The sequence below is a fragment of the Aethalodelphis obliquidens genome, unplaced genomic scaffold (genome assembly GCF_003676395.1).
Source record: "Aethalodelphis obliquidens isolate GAN/ISIS:26980383/991018 unplaced genomic scaffold, ASM367639v1 scaffold37, whole genome shotgun sequence".
In the NCBI taxonomy this organism is placed as follows: Eukaryota; Metazoa; Chordata; class Mammalia; order Artiodactyla; family Delphinidae; genus Aethalodelphis; species Aethalodelphis obliquidens.
The window spans coordinates 12836896-12854508 of NW_020837981.1; the positions used below are offsets into that span (position 1 = coordinate 12836896).

At 54.5% G+C, this 17613-nt stretch overlaps 1 protein-coding gene across 1 annotated transcript in view; it reads right to left on the minus strand.

Moving 5' to 3' along the window:
- CDH23 (cadherin related 23) overlaps positions 1-17613 on the minus strand; it is a 450353-nt gene that overhangs the window by 10056 nt on the left and 422684 nt on the right. The window contains exons 43-56 of the mRNA XM_027129962.1: positions 16917-17050; positions 16156-16365; positions 15494-15601; positions 13992-14094; positions 12585-12710; positions 11670-11873; positions 9696-10154; positions 5836-5952; positions 4372-4596; positions 3659-3828; positions 3298-3435; positions 2179-2298; positions 442-619; positions 81-292 (exon numbers count right to left, since the gene is read on the minus strand). Of these exons, the coding sequence (XP_026985763.1) occupies positions 81-292; positions 442-619; positions 2179-2298; positions 3298-3435; positions 3659-3828; positions 4372-4596; positions 5836-5952; positions 9696-10154; positions 11670-11873; positions 12585-12710; positions 13992-14094; positions 15494-15601; positions 16156-16365; positions 16917-17050 (2504 nt within the window). The remainder of the gene's footprint in view (positions 1-80; positions 293-441; positions 620-2178; positions 2299-3297; positions 3436-3658; positions 3829-4371; positions 4597-5835; positions 5953-9695; positions 10155-11669; positions 11874-12584; positions 12711-13991; positions 14095-15493; positions 15602-16155; positions 16366-16916; positions 17051-17613) is intronic.

Consider the following 17613-nt stretch of genomic DNA (forward strand, 5'->3'; position numbering starts at 1 on the left):
AGGATGACTGCAGGATGGAGAAGCGGGCTGAATACTGGAAGGGGGTGTAGGTAGCAGGAGGCCCCGGGGGTCAGCAGTACCTCTTTGATGTGGAGGATGGTGCCATTGGGTGGGCGCACGAAGACGGGGCGGTTGTCGTTGACGTCGATGACCTCCACCAGGAGCATGGCGGTGCCCCAGAGTGGGGGCTGTCCGCCATCCGTGGCCACCACGGTCAGGTTGAACCTCTCGTAGGACTTCAGTGGCCGCTTTGTGGTCACCAGGCCCGAGTCCATGTCCACGTGGAAGGCCTCTGGCAGGTGGGGGCAGGAGAGCAGGGCATGGCTCCAACTGAGACCTCCTTCCCATCCTTGCTCCTATTACGCCTGGCCTGGGGCTGCAGGAAGGCAGCCTGCCCCTCCCACCCCCTAAGGCATCCTTGGTGGGGAGCAGGCTACGTACCCACGCCCGGGCCCTCGAGGGAGTAGGCCAGCTCCGCATTGGAGCCCTCATCCTGGTCGGTGGCCATCATGGTGATGACGGAGGTGCCCGCTGGCTCATTCTCATACACGCTCGTGCTGAACTGGGGCTTGGAGAACTGTGGCCGGCAGTCATTGATGTCCAACACCTGGATTACCACCTGGAGGGGAGGGTGAGCTCAAAGGTCAGGAGCACATTGGGGGCTGCTTCCGGTGACCCGGTCACACAGGATTAAGCCGAGGTGGACAGTGCCCACTGTTTAGTCTGACCCCACACTATGGATTTAACCCCCTGACCCTCAGTTTCCTTAGGTGTACGTTGGGGACAATAGGATTTTCTCTCTCAGGGGCTTGTGAGGCTTGTCCGTGATGGTCTATGCGCAGTCCCTGGCCTGAGTAAATGCTCAGCAACTCGTACCGTGGTTAACAGGTCATCTGTGTCTGGGTCCTGAAGCGGGGACTCCTCCCCACATAGCTCCTACTCTGTCCTCTGTTCCTTCCCACAGTGGCCCCATATATCTGACTCTACTTTCTGGACGCCCCTCTTGACTGGGATTTGTGTCTGGCCTGGGACTGGGCTCTGTCTGCTGACCCCAGAGCCCAGGGCAGGTCCTGTGGATACACCAGGAGGCCCTTTCTCCCTGGCTGCTGTGGCCCTGCCTGACTGCATCCGTAACAGAGCCCTTCACAGCTATGATTTTAAGAACCCCTTTCAGGGCACAAAGCGCTTTCCCACCTCGCATCTCCTGGACTCACCGCCAGGCTGGGAGGGAGGCATCATCGTCACTGCCCCTGCCCTCCACTCCCTGCAGCTTTGACAACCGAGGCTCGGAGAGGTTACATGACAAATGCAGTGTACTCAGCTAGTGGAACCTCAGGCTTCTGACTACAAATACTGTGCTCTTCCCAATATAGCACGTGCCTCTGTGACAGGACAGAATGCAGGTATGTGCGAGCGCTCCCAGCTCGGTTGCCTACCTGCCAAAGAGAATTCTTCTTTGCCCACCCAGCTTCTCACCTCCCCACCCTTCAGGAGACTTTTCTTTGGATGGTTAGGTTATTGCTGAGAATTGGAAGAACTGAATACAGAAAGACAGGACTGGAAAGGGCAGAAAGAAGGGGGAGAAAGAAAGAGAAAGCAAAGTCTTGAGGTGTGGGACTCTGGATGGAAATGGGGACAGAGCCTAAAGGTGGGATGCTGGCCTCCCCAGAGCAACTGTGTGGACAGTAGACCCGGAATGGAAATGGGGTTGTGAATTTGATCCCTCATTAATGTTCTTTTTTTTTTTTTTTGGCCTAAAATAAGGAATTTATTCTCTCACTGTTCTGAAGACCAAAGTTCCTCATTAATGTTAAGAGACATAAAGATAAATGCTTTGTAATTATGTTTGGTTGCTGGACTGTGTTTCTTTCAATGGGACAGCATGGAGACACCGGGCCACGTGGAGCCCCAGCCTTTATTTGGGTTACACCCAGGTATGTTTAGCTGCCTTAGCAGGGGTCTGACACAAGAAGTTTCTCCTACAGAGGCCCCGTCTCCCTGAGCCACAGCCATCGTGAACCCCCAGCTAAGCTCTTGCCTCTCCTTCCTGCCACCGCACCTCTTGAGGGGCCAGGGTGGTTCTGTTCCTGCCCTGCAGCAGCCATGCTCTAAAGGCTTTGCCTACTGCCTCCACAATGGCAGTCCTTAGTGTCTCTGCTCCACGCAAGGGTCCCTCACCTGCACCGAATTTTCTCGACGGTTGCTGGCTACATCTCCAGGGTTATCTTTGGCCAAGGCAGTCAGGATGTAGTGAGCCTTCTTCTCCCGGTCCAGAGAGGACAGAACATAGATGTCACCCTAGTAGGGGGAGGGTGGAGTCAGGTCCTTCCTCAATTCAACAGGTATTTATTGAGCATCTGCTATGTGCAGTCACTGTTCTGGGCTCTGGAGCTATAGCACTGAAGAGACCACAGCCCCTGTGCCCCGTGCAGCTCTCATTCTAGTGGTTCTTCTTGTCCTTACTACCCCAGTTCACCTGGAGATGGGATGAATGGCCCAGGCTGGAGCTCACTACCTGGCCAGGTACAAAGTAGTACTCCATAAGTATTCACTGTTCATGGTGCCAGGCCAGGAGTGTGTTTTATTGTTCACACCAAGAGGAAGGAGAGCAACCCTGCTGAAAGGGCAGAGTGCAGGGGGATGTGGGCAGGCGGTGGGAGGGAAAGTCCAGCTCCAGCCCCACAGCTGGGGAAGGCCCTGCCTGGCCAGCCACCCCCAGGCCACAGGGCTCTCTCGCTGTACTGCAAGAGCAACTTTGAACCAATTTGCCGACATTTAAAATCATCACCCATTTTTCTCTTGAACTTCTGCATTCCTACAAGTCTGAGACCCATGGGAGCATGGGGGCTATGTCCATGGGTGCTTCTTCCCTCTCCCAGCACTGAGGATGGGGCCATGTATACAGTAGGTGCTCAAATACTGCGCCCACTTTCCGCAGAGCTTCCTATTTTTGACAGTTTCAAAAAGCAGTCGCATGGACTTGAATCAAGTCTTCCGGTCTGGTGCAGACACAGCTCAGTTTTTGTCCCACAAGGGGCTAGTTCCAAAAGACTTTGGCCACTTCCTCCCATGTCTCCTGGGACAGAAAGGCCGCAGTCTACAGGATGTCTGGGACTCTGAGACCAGGGCTTGCCCACTTGGCTGAAAGACCTCTGAGGCTATAGATGTCCAGGTGGCAGGACCCAGAAACAGGGGGATGACTGTAATACTTTTGGTGGCTTCTCAGCCTGTGACCCTGGGCCCTTCCCACTTCCCACTCCCCACTCCCCAAACCCAGGCCCTCCGTTGCCCACTCACTGTGTCGGGGTTGATAGCAAACTTGCCCTCGCCGTCCACAAGGCTGTACTCAATGAGGGCGAAGTTGCCTGAGTCGGCATCAGTAGCAGTGACTCTCAGGATGACTGTGCCCACAGGAGCATCCTCAAAGATGGCTCCCTGGAGCCCAGTGGGCAGGGAGAAAGCATGGGCCATGGTCAGTCCTAGAGTCTCAGCCCTTGCCCGAGAAACTCACTGATGCAGACAACCCAGGGCATCAAGCTACTCATGGGTGGTCATTCCCACGGGACTTAAAGGCTGGCAGGGTGGGAGTGGGAGATGCCCAAAGGTGCCAAGGAACGGATGCAGGCCCCAGACCCAATTTGTTGGCCTGGCCACCCACCTGGTAGGAGAGTTGGTCAAAGATGGGGTTGTTGTCATTGATGTCCACAATCTCCAGGTAGACAGGAATCTCAGCTGCCCGGGGTGGGGACCCATTGTCTGAGGCCCTCACGGTAAAGTTGAGCCAGTGCACTTCCTCATAGTCCACCGTCCGATTGGCAATGACTTTGCCTGAGGCACAGAGACACCCACTGCCCTCTTGGCCACCCCTCACTCGTGGAAGCTCTCTGAAGTATGAAGAGAGGGATCTGGGGCTCTGAGGGACGAGTGTGGTCCCTTGAAGGAGGAGGATAGCCAGGCAGCACTGCCCAGGCCAGAGGGCCGAGAATCACTGGCATCCAGCTGTTCTCCTATTCACAAGTCAAAGGCATGTACACTAACACGCTGAGGACCTCCCCTGGGACAATTCCCTCTTGGGCTTCTTGCCCCCTGAGTGATACTAACTGTGGAGGTTGGATGGTAGAGAGGGTGATGGAGTATTCCGGGTTTCCAGCAGACACCGAGAGGGGCTTCCATGCCGACCCAGAGCTAGGCACTCTGTCCTTGCCTGTAGTTCGGGCATCTGGGAGTGACTAGAATGTTAGCCGTACTGGATCTGGCCTAGCCCGCTGAGGGGCCCCAACTGGAGGGTGAGAAGCGAGCCATGGTCCCTCTCGGGGGCTAAGCAGGCACAGACACGTTCCCCAACCCTCCTCTGGCGGATTTCCCACCTACCTGCTGAGGAGTCTTCCAGCTGGACATAGCCCGGGGGTATCAGGTCCAGCAGGCTGTAGGTGATCAGCCCATTGAGGCCCTTGTCGGGGTCCACGGCTGCCACGGCGATGAGCGTGGTGCCTGGGGTGGCCCCCTCCAGGACCCTCTCCGTGTAGTAGGTGATCCCGAAGGGCTTGAATTGGGGCGTGTTATCGTTGACGTCCAGGATGTTGACCGTCAGCTTGGCTGGGGTGGAGGCAGGGGGTGAGGGTGGCATGAATGGGCCCCAGTGTGGCTGGGCCAGGCCTTCCTAAGTCTCAACCAAACCCAGAGGGGATGGCAGCATCTCACAGTCCTCCTGGGGCTCCCTAAAGCTTGCCCCAAGCCTCAGGTGGTGGCATGGCACGTGACCCTCGCCTCCGGTGTGGTCACTCACTCTTCCATTGGGAAAGGGGCTCGGGTTCTGCCAACTGGCTGGGTAACCCTGGTGGAACCCCTGGCCTTCGCTGTGCCTCGGTTTCCTAACCTGTCCCATGAGACGGGACTAAGATGATCTTTAAGACCCTTTTCATGATTCAGCCTTTTGTTTCCTCTCTGAGTTGTTCCCTCTATATAACCAGCCTGGGCCCTTTGCCTCTCTGAGCCTGGGACAAGTATTGGGTTGGCCAAAAAGTTCGTTCGGGTTTTTCTGTACGATGCCATGGAAAAGCCTGAATGAACTTTTTGGCCAACCCACAGGAGAAGACCAGGTCTGCCCTTCCTTCCTGAAAACTTGGGCCTCTGGGCTGTAAAGATAAGCCAGTATCTGCCAGGCCTATCTCCCCACCCCAGCAGCTGTCCTCGTCTCATGGCAGAGTCCACGTGAGGCCACCCCATCCCTACACCCTCCTCCCCACTCCCTGCTTGGCCCACACAAAATCCAGTGCCTCTAAGCAGCCCGTCCGGGCTCAGGCTGCAGGCGGGGTGGCCTGTGCCCAGCTGCAGAAGGCAGCATGCGTGCCCCTCTCTTCTCTGCCGTGGTGCCAGGGTGGTGTCTGTGGCCTCAATTCACCTTTCCTTGCTCTTTGCTTCCTCTGGCCTGACCAGGTGGCTTCTTTTCAGACCTGAAGTTCCTATCTCACATCCAACCACAACCTGTTTCCCAGTTCTGACAATGGGATTCCAACCTAAGTCTCTGTCAACCCATCCTTTTCTCAGTCCCCTTCCAGCCTCTACCAAGCCTTCTCCCTACTCTGAGCCTTTGCAGTTCAAGATCACACACAATTCTGGGCTTCTGGATCCCCCGCTGCTGAGCTCTGCCTGACAGCTGGGACCCAGGGCCTCCCTCAGCCTCACTGTAGCTGCCACCTCCCCTCCCCCCCGCGGCCTGACGACTGGCAGCCCCATAGCTGGGTCCCGCTGCTCCCCCACTGGGGCCAGGCCTGTGCCGGTTCTGGGCCTGTCTCTCTACGGGCTCATGTGGGAGATGCCTGTGGGGAGCCTTACCATTTGGCACACTGACGGAGAGCTCTGGTAGGTCGCTGGCATTGTCAATCACTGAGAGAGTGACCTCATAGGTGGCAACCAGTTCCCGGTTCAGGGGGGATTTCACCATTACAGACCCTGTAGACCAGACCAGGTCAGGTTCAGCCCAAGGGGAACCCCCTAAAATCTGGGCCTCCCAGGGGTGCTCCTGGCCAACCCTCCCAATCCCCACCAAGGGCAATGATCCCCAAAGGACCCAGGACTTGCCGGTCTCATCTTTGGCTGGGACGACACCACAGCCGGCTGCAAGCTGGGGGCACGTCACTCTGCCCCTCACTCACCGCTTACTAGCCGGGCAATTATTTAACCTCTCTACACCTCTGTTTCCTCATTTGTAAGATGAGGATAATTACAGTACCTACCACAGAGGGCTATTTGGAGGATTATAACAATTAACTGAATTTACATTTGTAAAGGGCTTAGAACAGTGCTTGGCACTTAGAAAAAGTGCTATGTAATTGCTTGTTTAAAAAATGCCTGTTGGGGGCTTCCCTGGTGGCGCAGTGGTTGAGAGTCCGCCTGCCGATGCAGGGGACACGGGTTCGGGCCCCGGCCCGGGAAGATCCCACATGCCGCGGAGCGGCTGGGCCCATGAGCCATGGCCACTGAGCCTGCGCGCGCGTCTGGAGCCTGTGCTCCGAAATGGGAGAGGCCACGACAGTGAGAGGCCCGCATACCACAAACAAACAAACAAACAAACAAACAAACAAACAAAAAAACCCCGCTTGTTGGAATTCCCTGGCTGTCCAGTGGTTAGGACTCCACGCTTCGTGGCCAAAAAAAAAAAGATGCTTGTATTCCACAACCATTGAACTTATGGTTAAAAATGGTTATGATGGTAAATTTTATATGTATTTTATCAAGATTAAAAAATGCTTGTATTCTAGGGAGATCAAGCATAAAGGAAGGTCAAGGCAGCTAAGAAGCCCTGAGGGGGTTCCCTGGAGGGGACAGTGGTGCCACAGCCTAGACAGTAAGGCCCACCCCTTTGTCTTGATTACGTGGGACATGACGCGGCTGGGCTGCCTGGGGCACCGTGAAAGGAGCACCGCCCTACAGCAGTACTAGCAAGGAGCTGTTTCCTTCTCTCCTACCCAACGCCTCCCCAAGCCCCTGCCTGCTCTCCAGAGGCTTGGGCTTGAACTGGACAGAACGAGTTTTGCCCATCTCAGCCTGGCTCTGTTGGGACCTCTCTTCTTCCTGCCAGTTTGAGGGCCTGGTGGCTCTTCTTCCCATTGGCCTCATCCTAGGGTGAAACCTCCTCTCTCTCTCTTTTCCTAGCTCCCTCTCAGGCGTTGGGGTGTCTGGGATTCCTGTCCCCCTGGCAGATCCCTCTGCTGAGCTCCTGTCCTCCTCGGGGCCCCAGCCAGGGGGCAGTCACTTACCCTGGGCCGCCGCCTCCTCCTCCTCCTCCTCCTCTTCCTACTCTCGCTCCCCGTCCCCCGAGGCTGGGGAGCGAGGATGGGGAGAGGGTGGCTGCATTCAGTCTGCAAAGGCTGAGCCACGGCCTTGGCCCAGGCCCCACGGGGTGGGAAGGGTGGTAGGGGTGCGGTGAGTATGGAGGAAGGCGATGGGGTGAAGCAGAGAAGAGATGAGGTGGGAGGTGACAGAGAATCAGAGCTCAAACCTGTGGGCCTGCCAGCCGTGAGGAAGAGAGAAGAGGGTCAACGTCAGTTAGTTCAGGGTGCAGAGGGGAGGGAGCAGAGTAGGGCGTGGGGGATGGAAGGGCTCAGAGCTGACCAGGGCTGGAGGTTTGGGAGGGATGGGGTGGACGGACGGGAAGAGGCAGAGGGGCAGGAAGCCAGCGGAGCAAGTGGGAACCCAGTTGGAGAGGCACACTCAGAGGGCTGAGGCTCTGGCAGGAAGAAAGGAGAGAGAGGTGAGCAAGGGAGGGGGAGAGCATGAGGAAGAGGGGCAGAGAAGACACTGGAAAGGAAAACAGAAGAGAACAGAGTCAGTCGGAGGGAGGGAGGACAGAAAAAAATGGGCAACAGTACAGCATAAAGTTGGGCTGGGTCATGGAGTAGCTCTCCATGGTCCTGAGAAACCACTGCAGCAGGAATTTTGCTAACCTGACACATGACTAAGCTACCTAATTCCTCCTAGTGGCTCATGGTTTTCCTGTCTTCCTTTTTCCTTTTTCCTCAGAGGCATACTGAGTTAATCATACTCTCTGGTTCACTGCACACTATGGTCACGGGCACTGTTCTTGTTTTATGTATGTATCTATTCCCTTTTATTCTCCTACTCCTCTCCCCTTGGGCAACGTATTAAAGTGTATTTTTTATTTGAAGGTGTTCCCGAAAATCATGTATTGTTTTTGTGTATGTATTTTACATTTATGCGATGGGATTCTGGTATATATAATCCATTCTATTTCTTACTCTTTTCCGTAAGCACTTGTTTTTAAGGTCTACCCATGTTTCTCTGTGTGCGTCTCATCTGTTGCTCCTAACAGCTTCCTGGTATCCCATGATGTGCACCCACCACATTTTACTCTCCAACATCCCAGGGATGGATGCCTTGGTTGCCTCCAAGTTCCTGTCACCAGTAACACTGCAGTGAACATCCTCAGATAGTCCCATTATCGACCTGAGTGTTTCCTTGTCACGTATACCCAGGAACAGGATTGCTGGGTCACGGGGTATGAGTGTACTTTGTGTTGGATTGCCGTCTAGATGTGAAATTAGTCAAAATTCCTACAGCAGCATAGGATGTCCCCACATTGTCACCAATACTCAATACTGTCCCACATCCTAATGTCTGCTAATCACATACGGAAAACCAATATCTCACTGATGTTTCACTATGCATTTCTCTGAATAACAATGATTTTTAGCCTTTTTTCATAACCATGTTAGTTTTTCTGCCACTCCTCTGGGCCTTCCAAGAAGACACCTGTAAGTTTGTCCCATGTCCCCTCCTTAACTCCCCAAAGGAGCAAAAACACTGAACTTTTGGAAAAATGGTAAAACCATCAAAATTATAATAAGCTGCGTAAGTCATGAAAGATAAGCCACAGTTCACTTTGTTTTGTGATAGTGTAAGAAAATCATTAAGGGTATACACACACATATGTAATATAGAAATATGTATGTGTGTATGTATATCATATATATTTTTCTGTATTATATACATATATATGAAACTTAGAGACAACTTAAATGGCCCGGATATATATGAAGAAAGTGTTCAACCACCCGGTTATTAAAGAAATGCATATTAAAACAAGATGCCGGGGCTTCCCTGGTGGCGCAGCGGTTGAGAGTCCGCCTGCCGATGCAGGGGACATGGGTTCGTGCCCCGGTCCGGGAATATTCCACATGCCACGGAGCGGCTGGGCCCGTGAGCCATGGCCACTGAGCCTGCGCGTCCGGAGCCTGTGTTCCGCAACGGGAGAGGCCACAGCAGTGAGAGGCCCGCGTACCGCAAAAAACAAAAACAAAAACAAAAAAACAAGATGCCATTTACCTATGAAATTACAAACACGAAAACTGTGTAATATCTAATGCCGTCAAGAGTGCGGTGACATGGGCACTCTCATATAATACTAGTAGAGTAAGAGAAGCAGACAGAGAGGGAGCTGGTCAAGGGAGAAGGAAGAAGAGAAGGCAGAGAGGGAAGGAGCCAGGGGAGAGACGGCAGAGAGAGGGAAGGATGTGCTGTCAATAGTGGGGAAACGAGAGGAGGAAGGAGCAGCTGAGGGAAAGGGAGGAACAGAGCAAGAGAACCGATAGAAGGAGGGTAAGGGAGAAAGCAGAGAGCCAGGAGGCTGGGGCAGGGAGTCAGGAGGAAGGCTGGAGGGGAGCAGGCCCTTGTACCTGTGTTGATATTCACGGCAAAGGCGTCCTCCTGGTCGGGCACCAGGCGGTCAGTGTCATCCTTGGCCATGATGCTGATGATGTGGTACGTCAGCTTAGGGTTGAGGTCACGGTCGATGGCGGTGACGTTGGCAATGACCGTGCCTGGCTCAGCTGACTCCAGCACGCTCACCGTCTGGATGGGGTTGAGGAACTCAGGGCGGGAGTCATTGATGTCATCGATAAGGATAGTGATGATGGCTGTGCCCGAGAGAGGGATGGTGCCCCGGTCGGTGGCCACCACTGTCAGCCTATAGGATTCCTGCTCCTCCCTGTCAATGGTGACATTGCCGACACGTATGACACCAGTCGCTGGGTGGATGGTGAAGCGGTCCTGAGCCCCAGCTTCTATTCGGTAGACGAGCTCCGCATTGAGGCCACTGTCCTCATCTGTGGCTGTGACCTGAAGGACTGAGAATCCTGTGGGGGTGGGAATGGGGAGCAGCTGAGCACAGTGGCTTCTTCTAAAAACACCACACCGAGATACTTTTCTTGGTGGTTCACAAGGGCCTCTTCCCACCGTAGCCTTGCCAGCATCTACCTTTGTTTTTATTGTTATATATAAAGCCTACTTTATTTTTAAATTTATTTATTTTTAATTGAAGTATAGTTGATTTACAATGTTGTGTTAGTTTCAGGTGTACAGCAAAGTGATTCAGATATATATTTCGAGATACGTATATGTATATATATTCTTTTGCAGATTCTTTTACATCATAGGTTATTACAGGATATTGAATATAGGTCCTTGTTGTTTGTCTGTTTTACATAGTGGTGTGCATCTGTTAATCCCAAACTCCTAATTTATCCCTCCCCACCCCCGCTTTCCCCTTTGGTAACCACAAATTTGATTTCAAAATCTGTGAGTCTATTTTGATTTTCTAAATAAGTATCTATCTTTTATGCCTTTTGCATGTTTGCAATTTTCTAGGAAAATGGTATCCTATTTTATTTTGCATTCTTTGATTATTTGTGAGACCGAACAGTTTTTAATAATTTAATGATTAGTTGCATCTTCTCTTCTGCAAAGTGTTGGCCTTTGTCCTTTGCCCATTTTTGTCCATTTATATAAATTGTATAATTATGATAACTTGTGACAAATACCTTTTTTTTTTTCAGTTTGTTGTTTGCCTTTCGATACTGGTTATAATTAAATGATGTAAAGAAGTTTAAAATTCATATGCACCAAAATTTAGTATTTTTCCTTTTTGACGTTCTTCTGTTTCTTATATGTTTAGAACCTTCTTATCCCGAAATCAGATAAATAGTCACCCGAAGTGTCTTCTTTTATTTTTTAATGTTTTATACTCTTTTACAGCTCCTTTAGGATGTCTTTGGGTTTCTTTTTGGTGTCTGATATGGGGTGAGAATCTAGACTAAATAAGAAGAGATGTTTTGCACACGAAATAGTTTTCACTATTGGTTTCATTGTTTCCTTTATCGCATATTACATTCCTTATAATTTACCGGTATCTGTTGCTGGCCTACTTTGCCCCAGAGTCTTGTGTTCATATCACGTGGTTTTAAATACTGTAGTTTGGTAATATGTTATAAATATCTGGTAAGACAAATCTGGCTTTATTATACTTATTTTTCAAAATGTCCTTTTTCTTCCAGATGACCATTAGAATCAAATTTATCTCCCCAATCATGTTTGATTTTGATGGGAATCATGTTAATCCTATTTTGATTTTAAAACAGTCAGTTCTTCCATCCAGTAACACGGACGGAACATACCTTAATAATCTCATTTTGCAGACAAGACGCTGTGGGTCCGAGAAGGGAGGTGAGGGGCACTTGGGTCTCCTGACTCCCTCTCCACCCACCCTGCTGCCCATCCTTCTCCCCGCTGGACGTGACTTCTGCCTCCAATCCCCACAGACCACCAGCCAGCTCCTGCCTGGGGGCTGGGGCCTGGGGCCTGCCCCTGCGTACCTGGTGGGCAGTTCTCCAGCAGGTGGACGGTGAGGGCGGCAGGGCTAAAGGTAGGCCAGTTGTCATTGTCATCCAGGATGGTGACGATCAGGTCGGCTGTGCCGTTGAGCAGCCCAATGTCCTCAGCCAGCAGCAGTAGCTCCAGGACGGGAGGTGAGAAGGCCTCCCGGTCAATGGTGACACCTGACCTCACCGTCACCACGCCTGGCACCCAGCGCCACCAGCCGGGGAGATACAAAGGAAAAGAGATGCAGTGGGAGACCGGGTGAGAACCAACAGGGAGGGGACAGAGAAAGATAAGGCTTGATGGGGACCGATGTGAAAGAGGAGCAGAAAAGGCAACCCAATGACTTTCTTCCCCAAAGGCTCAACAACCATTGTTTAGGGAGGTCCCGTAGGTGCCAGTGTTCCGTGCCTGTCCCTTCCGCAGGTGCCCTCTGCAATTCTCCCGAGTCCCTCCTGGGATGAATGACCCAGGCTGGAGGATTGACCAGCTCTGTTGAGAGAGGTGCTAGTATATCCCTCCTTGTCACCTGTTACTCAATCGGCCAGGACCAGACTGATGTAACACAGTCTCTGTCTGGGGAGCTTTGGGTCTGGTTTGAGGACAGACCGTTGGCTTCCTCTGGCAGACGAGGAGCCCCATTCTCCGGGCTGGGGAAGGGGAGATGGGGGAGTGGGTTTGGGGATGCTCTCTGCCGAGCCTGAGAGCTTATGCACCAGCAGGTCCCTTCTGTTGACCCCAAGTGTCTTCCTGGTTCCTCCTACCCGGCCCCCGGGTGGCCTAACCCAGCTGTAAGATGGGGATTGTGAGGAATGGGGTCTCTATGGAGAGCCTAGATCTAGCAGTGGGGTCACCCTAGCAGGAGTACCCAGAGCCAGGACGGGAGAGCTGGGGTGGCGCAGAGGCCTCACCGGTGCTGTTGTCAATATCAAAGAGCCCGCTCTGGGCACCCAGCAGCTGGTAGGTCACCACGGCGTAGACATCCAGGTCTGCGTCCAGGGCCAGGATGGGCCCATTGAGCACCGTCAGCGGGGTCCCTGGGCCGGGGGAGATGGGTCACTGCAGGGCCGACCCGGCCCCCTGCCCGCCTCTCCCCCTCCCCCCCCCCAGTCCCGGTGAGCCATGGCTGACGATGGATGAGAGGGAGGGAGGGAGGTGAAGTGGACGGGGTGGGAGACCCTGGGCCGGGCTGCGGCAGCCTTGGCAGACTGACGCAGACGCCTGGGGAGCGGCCTCAAAGCCCTGCTGGGGAGAAAACACAACAGTGGTGAACAAGCCCCTCCGGCCCGCCCGGAGCACGCCTGCCTTCCCAGCAGCCTTTGAGGCTGGCCACTCCGAGGGAGGGTCTGGGGGCTCCCTGATGTCCCCTCACTATGTGGGGGCCCTGGCTAGGTATGCACCCCCAGCCCAGCCTGTCCACGCATGTGTGTCCACAATGCTCTAACAGCTGTCCGACTATACATGGCTAGGAACCCATGTGTGTGTGCAGGACTCCGTGTTCACACGGCCACGAGCACTCACGCTGTAGCACTTGCAGGCCTGGGAGTCCCCAGGTTGTGCACTTGTCTGCCTCTGCAGGTGGGCATATTTGCACACGGAGTGCACTGTGCAGATGTGTAAGCCCACACATATGCCTTACGTGGATGTGCACTGCACACATGTGAGCATATGCACAGGCAGTTTCAAATTCCTTCAGGGGAGACACCCAGCCAGAGACAAGGAGTATCTCAGCTCATCCCTTTCCGACTTAGAATCCAAGCTACGGGGGAGGCTGGAGGAGGAGTGAGGGGCTCCCCTGGGGAGACAGTGAAGAGGAGATTCTGTCCCTTGGAAGGGAGGTGAGGCTGGTCAGCGCATGCGTGTGGGGAAAGGGCCACACTGACCTATGAGGGGCCCCGGCACCCCACCTGTGATTACAGATGCTCCCTGAGCTTTCAGAAGCCTCTAGGGGGCCCTGTGCTCCTGGAGTGGAGGGAGCAGGGAGGAGTAGGCTTATTCCCCTCCTGGGTAGTCCTTACACCTTAACTCCCCTCGAGGAGGGGCAGTGGGGCTGTTCTCAGACAGCCTTGGAGACCAATGACCACATCCAACCTGACCTGTGGCCTCTTTGGTGGCCCCTAAGAGGCCTGGCAGCCCTGCCCCACCAGCCCTTCGGAGCTGTGCCTCTTTCTCCCCTCCACACCCTTCTGCACTTGCCAGGTCTGTGTTCAGCCAGGCCTCAGCTGGGCCTCCACCAGGCACAAGGGAGGTCCTCAGGCATCTGGGGCCCAGGGGGTGCCTGGAAGCAGCAGGAGTCCCCAGGTGGGCCCAGCACCTACCAGCAGGAGAATTCTCCATCACCTCCGCCAGGTAGGTGCTCTCAGTAAAGATGGGGTGGTTGTCGTTCTCATCCGCAAGAAAGATCAGCAGAAAGTCAAAATCCTGTGGGAGGCATGACGGCGGGGGGACAGGTTGTGGGCCACGTTCTAGCAAAGCGCTCCAGTGGGAGAAGGACTTGGAAGGAGGGCGGGGGTCAAAGCAGAGAGGTAGATGATAGAAAAGCCCCCGCCACGGGTCCGGAGACCTGTGGTTCAAGCCTCTGCTCTGCTAGTAGCTCACAGGGTGGTCTTGGGCAAATCTTTCCCTCTATCTGAGCCCCAGTTTTCCAATCTGACAAATGGGGATATTAAGTCCCTCGCAGAGATGTTGTGAAGTTCACAGGGGAAGGGAGGTGGATGGTACTCAATCATGCTCCATCTCGTGGTAAGGAAGGACTGTAGCCAGGAAGATGAGTCTTAGCTTCCAGACCCTCTTGGCTGGCCTGGTGCCCTGGTCAGAGTTCATCCAAACTTCCACTCAGTGCTGCACTTCATCCCTTTCAAAAACCACAGTTATCCTATCTCTTAGAACCTCCCAGTGCCCCGGATGCTTCTCCATTGCAGAGGTGGGGGACCCGAGGCCCAGAGAGGGGCTGACTATTCACTGCCGCGTGGTAAGTTAGCAGCAGAGTGGCAACCAGCCTCCAAGCTTCCGGGTTCCCACCACCCAATGCTGCTGCTTTCCAGGATGACCCAGGCCCTCCTAAAGGACAGGCAGAGGCGGGGGAGTGACAGAGGGAGAGAAAAGAAGGAGGGAGGACGTGAGAGAAGGAAGGAAGGCGAGGAGCACGGGATGAGAGACGCCAGCGGCCTGCACCTCCAGCCCGAAGTCTCCTCGGCCTGTACAGATGCAGAAACTGAGGCCCGGAAAGGGCTGAGCCATACAACTAGTCAGAAGCAGAGCTGAGATGAGCCAGACCTAGGCTCATCTCATGGGCTGGGAAGAGGGCTGATTCCTACCCCCAAATGGACTGTTTGCTTTGCAATACCCACTTCCTCTTAGTAAAGAGAGCCAACCTTTTGGCTTTTGAGGGAAAAGCCACCTGGAAAACGCAACCCTTTCAGAACCCCAGAGTACGTGCTTGTGTACGTGTGTCCCCCCGACTGCCACCCCTGACACTGCTGTCGTGTGTGCCCAAGTATCTGTGGTTTGGGGAGAAGAGACGATAGCTGGTATTTACTGAGCGTTTGCCATATGCCAGGCACTGTGCCGAGGACTTGACAGACATGGGCTCCTTCAAGTCCTCTCCACGATTCTGGGGTAGGTATGTCTCCATTTGGCAGAAGAGAAAGTGGAGGCTGGGAGACAACAACTTGCCAAAGCCACACACCCACTGACAGGCAGAAGTGGGATTTGAACCCAGCCCTCGCTTACTCCAAAACCTGTGCCTCTAACCCGCGGGCCGTGCCGCCTGGGTGCATCCAGCACCGGCCCTGCTCCCCACTGCGCCCTCCAGCCTTACCCTCCTGGCTATGCGCGGATTCTCCGGGTTGTCCTTCACGGAAATGGTCAGCTTGTATTCCGGGATCCGCTCGCGGTCCAGGGGCCGGTTCACAGTGACGATCCCTGTCTGGGATGTAGAGGCTGGTGAGCTGAGCAATGACCTGTCCCCTACTTTGGGCTCTGGCCCACGGAGGCCCAACTGCTCCGCCTGTAGGAATGGCCGTGAATGATCTCCCTAAATCACCAAAGATACGGTCTAGGAGGACCAAAATGGACCAGCAGGGCCTTGCCAGAGCAAGAGCGACCCACCAATGCCCAGGTCTTGCTGCCTGAAAGGGACGGTCCCTCTGAGGACCCCACGGTGACAGCAGCCGGTAATACTCCAAGAGGTCGAGCGAGGACTTCTTGTGCATCTTGGTACAAACCAAGTGGTACCGAAGCTCTGGTCCCATCCCTGCACACGACAAGCCTTGGGGTGACAGGGACCCCAGAAGTGGCTCCCCTAGGAATTCTAGATTCCATGCTTCCCACAGAGACCCCACATCCCAGTGCAGGGTAGAGACTTGAGGAGGAAGTGGAACCAACAGAAGCCCAGACAGCAGAGTAGAAAAGCCCCTGGGGCAGGGTCCTGTTTTTTAGGAAAAATCCTGGGGGCTTCCCTGGGGTCAGACCCAGCCCTACCGTGGCGTTGATGGAGAAGGCCCGCTCTCGGTTGCCCGCGGTGATGTTGAAGGTGAGGAGGGCGTTGCACCCGCTGTCAGCGTCGCTGGCCAGGATACGGGTGACGAAGCTGGAGACGGGGATGTTCTCGCTGATGGTGATGTTCATGGGTAGGTTCAGCAGCACGGGGTCGTTGTCGTTGATGTCCAGCACCCGGATCCCCACCAGCATCTGGGGCACGTCAGGGAAGAGGAGGAAGTGAAGGAGAAGGACCAGGAGAAAAGCGGGCGCGGGGGAGATGGAGGAGAGAGGGGAGGCAGAGAACGGGATGGTGGACCTGGCGGCCGAGGAAGAGGCAAGGAGGCAGGTGGAGCGGGACAGCAAAGCGGTGGTAACGGAGGAAGGAAAGGTGCAGCTTGTCGTGGGCAAGAAAGAGGAAGCCCAAGAAAATGATAACAAAAAAGGCAAGAGGATGAAAACGAGGATAAGAGGGAAGGAGGAAAAATAGAGGCAGAGGCAGGCTGGAAATGGCAGAGTGACAGGTGCAGAGGCCTGGCTGACAGCACAGCCTCCCCAGGGAGGCTGCCAGGCGCCAGGTCCAGCCTCCACGGGTGAGCCTCACGAGGCACTTGCAGGTCTGGTAGGGGCCCTGAGGGCCTGGACTGGCTTCAGAGCAGCCTGAGGTTGCTATGGGCACGAAGGTGGCAGCGTTTATAGGAGTCTCTATGGAGAGTTCAGGGGGCAGGGAGGTGAAGCCAGTGGAATGGGGCCCCCAGACTCACCGTGGAGCTGAGCGGGGGAACCCCCCTGTCTCGAGCACAGATGGTCAGGTTGTAGAAGGCAATGGTCTCCCGGTCCAGCTCCACATCCTTCCGGACCCGCAGCACCCCTTCCACGGGAGAGATCAGAAACTCCCCTGGTGTCAACCAGGAGAAGCCAGGGTCAGCTGAGGATGGCCAAGAGTAGTGGAGAGCCCAGGCCTTCCCCTGCTTCCTCTACTGAGCCTTACTCACCAGGGTCAGGGGCAGCTGGGGCGTGGGCCTTCCAGCACCCCCGGCTTCAGACCCTCGTGGGACCTGCCGAGGGCTGGGAAGTGCAGGAGGCAGGAGAACAGATAACTCCTAGGGGTACAAGCGGGCAGGGGCCCACTCATGCCCTGCTGGGCCTGAGATGCCAGGCCAGGGACCCACCTTGGGTAGGACGGTTATGTCGAAAAAGTGAGGGCTCCCTTTCTACACAAGCACTCTCTTTGTCACCACTATTGATCTGAAATCAATTAACGAAGGTGTCGGAAGCTTTGTCAGGTGCGATCCTTTCCAGATACCACATCTTGTAAAACAGCATATTGGGGAAGGGCAAAGCTAACCCCAAAGGGACTCCTTGCTAGTGGTGAGGCACCGGGGCAGGACGGAGCGGGAGGGATTAGGGACAGGGAAGCCCCCAACTGCCCTCCATTCAGCCCTGAATGGAGCCACATGG